General features: G+C 37.4%; 1 protein-coding gene across 1 annotated transcript; it reads left to right on the top strand.

The window, feature by feature from the left end:
• The first annotated feature begins 1,433 nt into the window (after window positions 1-1,433).
• LOC134799520 (probable cytochrome P450 6a14) lies at window positions 1,434-5,657 on the top strand. Its single transcript, XM_063771938.1, has 5 exons — window positions 1,434-2,391; window positions 2,544-2,746; window positions 3,291-3,527; window positions 3,995-4,246; window positions 5,397-5,657. Exons 1-5 carry the CDS (start codon window positions 1,718-1,720, stop codon window positions 5,567-5,569), a joined length of 1,539 nt encoding a protein of 512 aa, XP_063628008.1. The 5' UTR covers window positions 1,434-1,717; the 3' UTR covers window positions 5,570-5,657.
• Window positions 5,658-12,810: the final 7,153 nt, after the last annotated feature.

Raw genomic sequence — 12,810 nt, forward strand, 5'->3', positions numbered from 1 at the left:
AGGTACTAATCATATTTAACAAGCTAGCCAAGCAGCTAGCCAGATAAACACTACTTTAATTTGATGTTTTCATTACATAGGTACTTAGTATAGGTAGGTACCTGTCCTTTTAGGGTGTAATAATATATGTATTAATATTTACTTTTAATCTCACTGCTTTTTAGTTTTAGTTTAGATTGACAAAATATCATAATAATTGATCGCAGGGTTAAAATTAGCCTAAAATAAGTCCAACTCATTTTTAACTTTTAATGTGTTTCAATAATATTTTTTTGAATTAACTTAAAATTTTAAGCTCCTGCAGGCCCCCATAATAATTGGCAGAGTATTTTAAATTCATAATATTAGAAAATGTAATTAAATTTTCATCACATTTGCTCATAAAGCTTGATATTTCACGCAGATTTAGCGGGAGTAATAAGCCATTTTATTGCCAAAAGTTTTTTTTTTAATTATAGGTATCACTAATTCATATAAACCAAGAAGATTAAAAGTAATCAGTGTTATATATACTTATAAAATATACTTTTAAAATACTCATGTTTATTATATTTATTAGGACTTTAAAGCTGATTAAATATTTTTTACACAATTTTAATTGGTGGCGGTATCCCGAATGAGTTCTCGCCTTTTAGCTTTTGTGTTAAGTCAAAGAATGAACAAAATGGCGAACGATAACTGTAATTTTACGGTAGGTATTTAAAGTTTACTTCGCTTAAAACTTTTTTTTTTCACCACACCAGATTTTCTCTGTCTTTTAAGGTTCTCTTTATTTTATTGAAAGTGATGCTGATGAGAAAGTTGCGTCGAAGTAATTTGATGCAAATATTGCAAATCTTGAATTATTTTCTCATGTTGGCTGGTTGAATTGACTTTTAAGTGACGATTTGAATGGTAAATATTGAATAACGTTCATTTGGAGTGGATTTGTAATATTTTACGGTATTTTCCTCGCGTAGGTAGTGAAAATGTATTTCACTCGATAACAAAGTTTGTTTAATCCTTGTGCTTTGAAATTCTCGCAACGCTCTAGATTTTACTTTTCAATTTTGTAATATTTCGGTTGCTCGGGTATCAATATTAACACGAGAAGTTAAACATTATAGGTACAATGATTTTGCCACCTCGTAAAACAAAGTAACTATTTTTTTCGCAAGTGTGATGAACTGATGAATAAAATTGCGTATAACACGGGAGGCTGTGCGCATCTTGCTTCTATTGACTCGAATTATTGTGCCCATACCTCCTTATTCCAAGGTAGTGTTTTGTTTCATAATTGAATGTCACAAAACAAATGCTGTTCTGATTAAAAATGGTTTAAAATTTGAAGTACCTTATGAAATAACCTTTTTTGCAAATTTTACAGTAACTAGGTAGGCAACTAGGCACCTATTCAACAAACTATAATGTAGGCACAAAGTCGCGGGCTTTACTTCATAAAGTGCAATTGCGATGTGCGACCTCTAAAAGGTTGCTTGGGCGGGCGCGTGGCTCGTGGAAGGGTGATCGCCGGTAAAGCCTTTGGTCAGTAGCCGCTATCCGCCACGACCGGCGCCGGGCATCTCACAAATAAAAAAAATACAGCTTAAATGTTGTGCAACTACTAGTATTTTTACATTACGTGTGAAATAAATCAAAATATTTCTTAAATTTTAAAGTTTTTAAGTTTTGTTCGAACGACCTTATTATGAGTGCGATATAGTTTTCAGTTACAAAAATGACTTTATTGTCACAAATTTTCACCACTGAGGTGATTGGAGGCCTAGTTTTTGGATTTTTGGGTCTGTACTTGTGGTTCCAGTATAAGTACACTTATTGGTCGAGAAGAGGAGTTAGCGGGCCCAAACCAACGTTTCCTTTCGGCAACATTAAGGATGTGATTCAAAGGAAATCACAGTTTTTTCAGCCCTACATTGACAATTACGATAAATATAAACATTTGCCGTACGTGGGCATGTACTCATTTCACCGGCCAGTGCTCTCCATCAACGACCCGGATATAGCGAAGCTTATTTTGATCAAAGATTTTGATCACTTTCAAGCCCATGGAATATTTTCTGGTGGAGAGGGTGATCCGCTGGCCGGCCACCTCTTCAATATGCACGGCGAACAATGGAAAATGTTGCGATCGAAAATGTCCCCAACCTTCACGTCCGGTAAGGTAAAAATGATGTATCCGTTGGTGGAACACATTGCTAATGAAGCTCTGAATTACGTGGACTTGTTATATTCAAATGGGGAAACGGTCAACTTCACCGACCTCTACGCGAAGTACTCTATGGAAATAATTGGTAGTGTTGGATTCGGTGTGGAGTGTAACGGATTTAAAAATCCTAATTCAGAATTCTATCTTCGAGGATATGAGTATTTTGAACCACAATCTGGCTACTGGTAAGTAACAATATCTTGATGCAATAACTTGTAAGGTAACGAGGTAAGTAGCTCACTTACAGTTGCGTATATTTCCAGAATGACGGAATAAAATGTTTCTTAATAATTGTTATCATTTAAGCACAACACAATTAACGTAATAACCATTTCAGGACTTTCGTTCGTGCTCTGGCATTTTTTATGCCCGATTTTTTCAAGATTTTGAAAATCAGACGAATAAGCCCGAGGATAATAAACTTCTTCTTCAGCTTAGTCAAGGAAAGTGTGGAATATAGGCAAAAGCATTCCTACATACGTAACGACTTTTTACAAACTTTAGTAGAGTTAAAGAATGAGCAAAAGATGAATGACAAAGGTAACTTGTAAAATGAAATATGATTAATTGCTATAATTTCAATAACATTTAATTAATGGGTCATACAGACACGAAAAAATATTGAAAAACATAATTATATTTGGTGTCCATTAAAAAGTGTTTAATTTTAAACGATAAATATAAACACCATATTGATAAACACCCTGCTCTACTGGGGCTACTTACTGGAGTCAAATTTATGAAATTGAAATAAATCTGGATGTATATCGCCTCCATTACAATTGAGGATTTCATAAAAAATGGTACTAGAACATTATTTAAAATATATTCTCACATTCAAATTCCATACCTACTTGTGTTTTCTTGAGGCACTTGCAAAAGCTCTTTAAAGTCTCCGCTTTGTTGTCATTAATCTATTGGTTTAGAACGCACAAAAAATGATTTTATTTTGCAGAGTAATTTATGTTAATATTCTCAAGTAATAGGAATATACTAATAAATAGAAAGAAAATTAGCTGCTAAATTTCTGTATGACCCAAATATCGAAATCGATATAGTATGAAAATGTACAAACGAATTTCAGGAGGCGCGAAATTCTCCTTCTCTATTGAGGATGTAGTAGCCAACACGATGTTGTACATGTTCGCGGGGTATGAGACCTCAGCTACGGCAGGACAGTTCGCGGCCTACGAGCTGGCGTGCAACCCCCACATACAGGCCAAGGCGAGGGAGGAAGTGCGACGAGTACTAGCCAAGTATGACGGAATATGCACTTATGAGGCGCAGAATGAAATGGTTTATTTAAACATGGTGATTGATGGTAAGTCATATTTTTGACTGTTACTTAATTTTGCAAGACGTTGTTTGCAAGATGTTGTTTGCATTTTGGACTACAAAATGAAATAGATACGCTTTTGTAACCATACTAAACCGTCAATTGAACGTTAATACCATATGAGAAGTCTCTAGATTTTGTTATTAATATTTATCTGTCATCATTTGATTTACAATAAAATTATAGAGAATATTTGCCTTGTTGGCCTCGTGGATGCCAAAAAGTAAATTAAAATGAGTACTTATTAATTATAGTTAGTAAATAATAAACTATAATTGATATGTTTGTCTGCGACTGATATCGTGATATCTCTGTTGTTTAGGTAGTGCGACTAATTAGATTAATTAATGGGTATATACCTAAAATCTCGGTATTTTTGTGTCTCGAGCAGTTACTAAATTAAATTTCCACTAAACCCTTAATATGAATGCTAATTAAACCACTATTTTCAGAAACAATGCGGTTGCATCCACCAATGCGTGCTTTATTTCGAAGATGCACGAAATCCTACAAAATGCCCAATAGGGATTTGATTATAGACAAAGGGACACTTTTGTTTGTGCCTAATCAAGCGATACAAATGAATCCGGAAATATTTCCCGAGCCACAGAAATTCGATCCGGATAGGTTTGCGCCGGAAAATAAATCTAAAATGCACCCGTGCCATTGGATGCCGTTCGGAGAGGGCCCGCGCAAATGTTTAGGTAAGGGACTTGCCTCGTAAACAAGGTTTATGTTCATTGTTAAATTTAAGTGCACATTTCTTACAATAAGTAGGTACTAAGCAAAATTATTTAATACCGAATCCATTCGCCGGCCTTGGTCCTAATATAGTAACTGTATACCTACCTAAGTAGATCTAGTACCTACATAATTAGTATTATTTGATAGGCTGTGTATCTATTTTAAATACACGATTAGGTAGAAGCATGTTAGTCTTGGTCCACCTACACTTATAAAATATTATTAAATGCCAATAAAGAAAAACCTTTGGTCAGATTGGCAGTTTTTATTTATATTTTTCCAATCGTTTTTGTAACGCACGTGAAAATTTAATTGTTTGTGAAACCATGACAATTTATCGTGAAGGGTACTTTGTCGCTTTGATGCCTGTCAATAAGTATGTCAAGACTATACATGTATTGGCATTATCGCGTCGAAATAGTCGTTTGGCACTGTTGGCAAACCTCTAATATAACCTCATCTAGAACACATACAACATTTTAGTGTCTAAATATGACCAGGAACTTTACTCAAGTATATTAAAATCTTTCGGATTTCTTTTGGGCCTGATGTATGTCATGATGGACTGCTATGACAAAGACATGGGTGACCTTCTCATGTCTTTGATCGGTAGCTTCATTAAGGCAAAAATTAAGGTAAGTAGGTAAGTGCGACGGAGAGGCGGAAGATGGCAGGTGCAACACCTGCTCAAGGCAAATAATTATTCCACTTCACATATTACGTTAAATTTAACCTTGTGCAACTAATAGCATATTATTTAATCAATTTATCATATTGACACTCAGATTTAGCCTTCGCCTGCGAATAAACTTAGGTCAGCCCTAACGAGTCTAAAAACCATTCAAATATCTATTGAATGATTTTACATTAAACAGCTATTGAATTATTCTTAATAGCAATGATTTAACGAAGTAGGGAAGAACAATATTTGTGGAGTCTAAGTAGACTTTAAAAATTAAACGTTAGCAATAATATTTCTCCCTGTAGGTATAATATATTATAAATTTCGGAATAACAAATTACAAGAATCTAGTAGGACTTTTGAGGTTCACCGTACCTAACCAATGTAAGTCAATTTAAGTACTAATAAAACAACTTGTTTGATTTTAGGTCTCCGACAAGGCTACATTCAATCCAAGATGGCGCTTGTTAAAATACTAAACAAGTACGAGCTAATACTGGACAAGAGGACTCCGGTGCCTATGAAGCTAAAAGCCTCTTCGCTGGCTTACGCGGCGAACGGAGGTGTTTGGCTCAAACTCAGGCAAATCTCGCAGGACTGACGAAATAAGTAGAGCAATAATAAACTAAAATAACCCGCGTCCGGAATTAGTAGTAGATATTTTTAAATGTGGTTTTTTTATGGTAACTAAATTACTCAGTAAAACCAAAATATTTAACATATCATTCAAAAACCAAAATCGGACCATTTTTATTTAAATAGAAAAAATATTTATTATGGAAATCGCAGATGTTGGTGAGGAGTTCGGTATCATTATTTATCTTATTATTCTTATCAAACATACTCGTAGCTAAGAACACTCTTGATTAACTCACATAAAAACTAGGCTGGTTCTTGGTAAAACGTAATAAAAATCAAAAAGCTATTTGATGAATGTTCGTCAGTTAATAATTCTGGACGTCCGGACATTCTTTATTTATAGTTTATCCTTGCTCTTAGAGTCTATGCAGAAACAGTAAGAGTCGTGGAATGTATGGGGCCCAATACATTCCACGACTCCTCTCTTTACGAATGGACTCTATCATAATTTGTCTAACGACATAAGCGAGATAAAATATAATTAGTCGTTTTTAGTGATGCCCCGCGGTGTTGACAGTTCAAAGACTCGTGCGTGACCTTCGCTCAAAACACGTGCTGCATGCATAAACAAATGAACGTGTGGGAGTTTTACTCAACTCCAAATAAGTCACTATATGCCTGGATTACTACACTTCGCGATAGTGCAACCTGTTTGGAATTTTAACTAATCCGTAATAGATTTAAGTGTTTTGTAAGATTTGAATTTTTAACGCTCATGCCAAAGATTATTAAATGTGTTGAATGTAACTATAACGTAACATTTAACGATTGTTACCTAATTGATTAGATTTTATTGCAACCTATTGACGAAGTATATAAATAGAGAGGCCGATTCGTTATCATACATATTTATACCTAACATCTGGCTTTTAATGGAAATATTTTTTTTATGAAAATCCTTTATGTTCAAATAAATAAAATATTTAATATATTCATAAGATGTTTGTGTACATTATTATTATTTGTTAAAAAATGTCCCTACAATATGAAAAATAATAAAGAAGCAGTTCTAGGGCGATTATATAAGCGGCTACTTATATCGATGTCATATCGAAACTGAGATTAACATTTGCAATCGATCGGGAGTCGGGACAAGGCCAGCAGAAGCGCATGACCACATCTAAACATATTTGCACAAAAGTAACCAGACAAGTACTTGCGCAACAAAAGTATGCAGGTTCAGCTCGCGTAATGTCACCTTGAAAGTCAAAATATTCCCCGCAAGCGAGTCAAGTTCACATTTCGTCTCAAGTTTACGCATGTGAGTGTCGTCACTTTCGTAAGTTTGAGGCGCTGACCCGCACGGTCGCTGATAGGCCATTTCGCCGGTTACGCAGTTACCGCTTTAGGATTTCTTCGAAGGTGCGTCAATATGCATGTTGTTTAATTAGTAAAAATAACTATGTTAAGTTTGGCAAGGAAAAGGCGATAGTTTTTACCTGAATATGTATATAATAGTGAACACGGGACTTTACTTTTAATAGGTACCTAATCTTCAGAGCAGCTGGGTCTACCTCACCTTGCTTAAGTTAAGTATCTCTGCTATATAGCTTATGTATATACACTTGAATATGTATAGCGCCTCTAGTAAAAAGACTACCTACCAATCATAGGCTTAGTACAGCCATTATCGGACATATCGGAGCCATCTTGGTATCTTGCTCAAAATATCTGAACATGCAATGTAACATTTTGATAATAGAGGGTTTGGTCAGATATTGCGAACGTCTTGTCTGCTGCGATATATTTGATGGCGAAAGCACTAAACACAACTTTCCATCCTCGGTAATGCACCACAGACGGATTTCGATAGAAGAAATGTAGTGCTATTATATGGTAGGAAAGGATAGGTAGAGTAAAATGGTAAATACTGGAGGTGCATGATATTACGAAGTGAGAGATAAAGCGAAAGGTAAGTAGAAGAGGCTAAAAGAACACAATAAATACCTATGTAAAGTCTGTGAGCATACTTTTGCTGAATTGCTTTTCGGCGCTGTGCGCGGGCATTCGGGCACAGACAAGGCGACCGTGACACCGCTGTTAACTGAGACACTGACGCAATTAATACCGTGATGAAAGCAAATACATATTTCCATGCTATTAACAAATTTTACGCACACGTGAGGCCTCTGTCAGACTCCTATACATAAATAAATATCTACAGTAAAAATGTCAAATGTTGTAAGAGATAAATAGGTTGGTAAATAAATCTAGCTCCGTTTACTACGTCTCTTATTTTAAATAATATTTATGTAGAATTAATTTGCATATGTGTCTTATAAATTGATCGATAAGTAGTATAAGTACAAATATTATGAAGAACTACTTAATATTTGTATGTTGCTATTGTAGGGATTGCAAACCGGATTGATTTTCAATCCGGCCGGATCCCGCCGGATTTTGGCCTCAATCCGGCCGGATCCGGCCGGACCGGATCCGGTTAGGTATAAGGATATTAAAGTTAATTAAATGACATATTTTTCAAGTTTTATGCGTTATATGAGAAACAAAGGGTATTTTTACAAATGTATTCATAAAACAACAATTGAAGTTAATAAGAAATAACTTTTTAACAATAAAATAAAACTAAATATTTAAAAGTGTCACATACTTAGTCAATCTCAATTTAAACATAAAATTTGAAATCTAAGTTATTTATTAATTTTATTATATTTAATCATTCACATTCTGCTCAAATGTATACGTTTACAATAAAAATATAAATTTGATTAGATTCCAAAGCCTGTTAATGGGATAATTATGGGATGGGAAATGGAACTATGCTTGAAAGGACAAGTTTTCGTAACTGTTATTTGATGGAATTATTTGTAACGCTGACATCCATTCTAGTAACAAGATATTTTACCTTTAACCAAAATTGTATGAAATGCGCTTCAATATTATCTTGCTTTCATTTTTTATCCGTGAAAATAGTTTTATAGCCTTAATCACAAATAAATAAATAATTCATGAATAAATATTTGGGGACAATTTTATACAGATCGACCTACTCGTAGCCCCAAACCAAGCAAAGCTTGTAATATGGGCACTAGCTAGTCTGTTCTAGGTAGTACTACTAGGCGACGACATATATACGTATAGTATATTTAGTGTAGTAAATAAAGGTAGTGGACCCCGCAGTAATTCCTCAGCCAGAAAAAACTTTACAGTATGATAAAGTATCAATAAATAAAAAGTATTGTATAAATTTCCAAAGAATAATAATAATAGAATTAAAGTAAATACCTAAAGTCTTAAATCGTTAATATCTTTTTACGGAAAAATGCTCCGTTCAAACTTTCTTCACCAGACATATTCATGTAACGTATTGCAACAATATATGAAATATCAAAAAAATATCCCAGCAGAAATACCAGTATTAATAAAATAAAATTTTTTGGCGTGTCTTGGACCGGAAAATTGCTCAGTCTAATTTTTTCACTGGAATGCCATTTTATTGCCGTTTTATACCTACAAAATGAAAATCTAAAAATTTTCCACTCTCAGTTTTTAATAGTTCTATAATACATACATTTCGATACGCATTTTTTTTGGATTTTTTTACCCACTGCGCCAAATTATATTCTAAGATCATATAAGAAGAAAAAAATTACAGAGCAATTTTCCGATGAAAATGAGCGTCAAAAAAAGGAAGTATCATAAAAAAATATTCTCATGTTTGACAAAACTTTTAGATTTTTTTCTAGTATCACACACTGATACAAATAACTTATTTTGTAAAATAATTTTGGACTGAGGAATTACTCGGTTCAATATATAATCAGATTTGTGTTTTTACCTAACTTAGGAGTGTTTTTTTTTTGGATATTTATAATGTTAGTCTCGGCTCATACTATACAATAACCAAGCTAAATTTCATCGACTGAGAAATTAATGCATGGGTCTCCATACAACAACTTGGTTCATTTACTACACTAATTGATAAATACATTCTTATATACGTAGAAAACACCCATAACACAGGAGCAAATATCTGTGTTCATCACACAAATAAATGCCCTTACCGGTATTCAAACCCAGGACCATCGGCTTCATAGGCAGGGTCACTGAATGGTCACTACTCACTAGGCCAGACCGGTCGTTACAAATGCCTTCCATGGCATCTCCATCCTTTAATTTTTACTTCTAATTATTTAAGTAATCGTCGTATCGTGCCGATTCGTGCCACCAACATGAGAGAAGAGGAAATCCTCTTCTGTTCTCAATCATCGTCATATTAAATATCTTCTTATTTTACTAAATTTGGATTTTTTTCATTCGTTCTTTATTTTGTTTAACTTCTTTCTTCTATCCGTCGCCCTTATCTCACCTAAAACGCGCAGTGGGTGCTGCGTGCGGTCTTTTTTTCTATTTTCCCGGATCCGGTCCGGATCCAGTGATTTCAACCGGATCCGGTAGCTCCTAAAAAGTGCCGGATCCGGCCGGATTACCGGATCCGCCGGACCGGATTGCAATCCCTACCCATCAAAAACATAAATGTGAAATGAGAGCCAATTTCAACATTAAGAATATGAGTCGCTGTGGACTTCGCCAACAAGAATAGATATCTATATGATTGCCAAGTTCTAGTTCACGTGGGCTGTAATTAATGTTCAGGGATTGACTTGGCTAGTTTTTATGTACAGGCTAGTTTTATTTATTTATTTATTTAAACTTTATTGCACAAACACAGGAAAAATTTACAAATGGCGGACTTAATGCCTAAAGGCATTCTCTACCAGTCAACCATTATATATTATATTTGTTATTCTCTTTATTTATTTCTCATCTTAAGTTAGGTTATTTTATAATATGAATATAAAAGTAAAATATAAAAACACTTACAAAACAATAAAAATTAATATAAACACATTATAAAAAACCTAACCTAGGGTGCCGCCAGCAGCGGGGCAAGGCCCAAGCTACCGGTGGTCAGGGCTGCAGAGAGAGGAACCGGCGGACTATCCGCGCCGTGTCCAAGATCACCGCCTTCTGCATCTGACCCTTGATCCAACCACCTAGCGAGAGTCTCTCAAGGTGTTGGTCGAGACTCTTCGCTATTAGACCGTTTACTGAAACGACTATCGGGACAATGATCGTCGAATCAACATCCCACATGGCGGTTATCTCGTGAGCCAAGTCTAGGTACTTACTGGACTTGTCCTTCTCGGCCTTCACGAGATTCTCATCATGGGGGATGGTGATGTCAACGAGCACGGCCCGACGTTGCGATCGATCTATTATCACAATATCAGGCTTATTGGCTACAATAGTCCTGTCAGTGATGATAGATCGATCCCAATAGAGCGTGGCACGACCATTCTCAAGAACAGGCGCAGGTAAGTACTTGTAGTACGGTACTTCGCGGTCCACAAGGTCATATAGAAGAGCAAGTTGCTGGTGAATAATCCTGGCTACGAGATTATGTCTGTGCAAGTACTCGCCGTTAGCAAGATGAGAGCAACCGGAAATGATATGCCTGAGTGACTCTCCGGGACGGCGGCATGCCCGACAGATGTCGACCGTACCGTCCTTCAGGATATATTTCCGATAGTTGTTCGTCATCATCACTTCGTCCGCAATTGCACAGGCAAAACCCTCGGTTTCTCCGAAGAGGTCCCCGAATCGTAACCAGTTCACCGACGCGAGCAGGTCCACATCGGGTCCCGTGAGGGCCTTGTAGAACCGCCCGTGTAGCACCTTACTCTCCCATTTATGATTATTATTTATTTATTTAAAATTTAAATCAGGCAACAAGGCCCATATTACAAATACCTTACAGACTAACATACATATATATATATTATAAACTTAAAAACTAAACACTATGCGACAAAACGGCGTGGCTCCGTTGAATCGGCTGTTCTTGTGTCGGATTCGGCAGTTTGCCCCGGAACCTCCGAAACACGACACCTTTCGGCCAGAAGTCGGCGCACTCGATGGTCTCTTGCAGCGGTCGCGGCACGCGCACCACAAAAGAGTTGAAGTGCACGTAGTGGCGCGATCGAAGCTGGAACACCCTCAGCGAGTAACCGGTCTTCTGGTGTACGTACTCCACCACTTCAGCAGCCGTGGCGGTGTAGTGCAGGCGCGACACATATAGCGCCTTACTCGGTGTAGCAACCCGCAAGCCAGAGTTAGCCGGTTCGGCGGTACCACACTGAGTCTTACGAGGCGCCGTGCGCGCCTTCTTCTTTCTTGATACCAGTGTGAAATCCTCCTCATCCACACCGGCAACAGGGAGCTTCTCCTTGGGAACCGCTCGCTCTTCAGTACCCTTTACAGGTACACTAACCCGGTTCGATGCGACTTTCGGACCGGCGACGACATCCGCGTAAACACGATGACGTGATTTGGAGGAGGCGGGGGGAGGGCGCGCGCGCGGGAGGCTCGCGGGCGGCGACACGGCTGATGCGACACATGTTACAGTGTCAGCAACTCGCAAACTGACCGACTCAGCACTTGTGGCTTGCCGGTCATCGCATTTGAAATTTGATGCCGCCTTGCGATCCGCAGTACTTAGTACCACAGGTTTGCGCCAGTTCTCGTTTGCCAAGGAAAGCGGCGTGAGGTTCCTATCTACTGCCACCACATCACGATGCATCCCACACTCGTTGTTAAGGAAATAGTTCCTGAGATTGTACACCTCGTGGTTGTGGAGATCCTTGGCGTTTAGGAAGCCTCGGCCTCCACACTTCCGTGGGATGTACAATCTCATAACTGACGAGCGTGGGTGTAGCATGCGATGTGCGGTGAGCAGTGATCGGACCCTCCGATCCAGGGCGTCCAGCTCGGTCTGAGTCCACCTTAGTATGCCAAAGGAGTATGTGAGTAGGGGCATTACCCAGGCGTTGAAGGCGCGCACTTTGTTGCCTCCTGACAAAAGACTGTTAAGGACTTTTGTGAGCCGACTGAAAAAGCGCTCCTTCACCGACCGTCTAATACCCTCGTCCTCAATACCCAACGACTGTGACATACCAAGGTATTTATAGGTTTCTGATTCAGAGATAGATCTGAAAGACATTGTCTCAGAAAGTTGTAAATTTGTTGAATTTACAACCCTCCCCCGCTGTACATGCATAACCGCACATTTATCGACACCAAACTCCATGTGGATGGCACTACTGAAGACTTCGGTGGTTTTCAGTAGCTCCAACAAGTCTTGGCTATTTGGTGCAAATAATTTGAGGTCATCCATGTACA

This window comes from Cydia splendana, chromosome 18 (assembly GCF_910591565.1).
Source record: "Cydia splendana chromosome 18, ilCydSple1.2, whole genome shotgun sequence".
NCBI lineage: Eukaryota > Metazoa > Arthropoda > Insecta > Lepidoptera > Tortricidae > Cydia > Cydia splendana.

Excerpts from the sequence above, each read along its gene's own strand:
- LOC134799520 (XM_063771938.1), top strand. The coding sequence starts at position 1,718 with ATGACTTTATTGTCACAAATTTTCACCACTGAGGTGATTGGAGGCCTA. Across the intron at positions 2,747-3,290 it reads GCAAAAGATGAATGACAAAG|GAGGCGCGAAATTCTCCTTC; the intron begins GTAACTTGTAAA and ends AACGAATTTCAG. Across the intron at positions 4,247-5,396 it reads GGGCCCGCGCAAATGTTTAG|GTCTCCGACAAGGCTACATT; the intron begins GTAAGGGACTTG and ends GTTTGATTTTAG.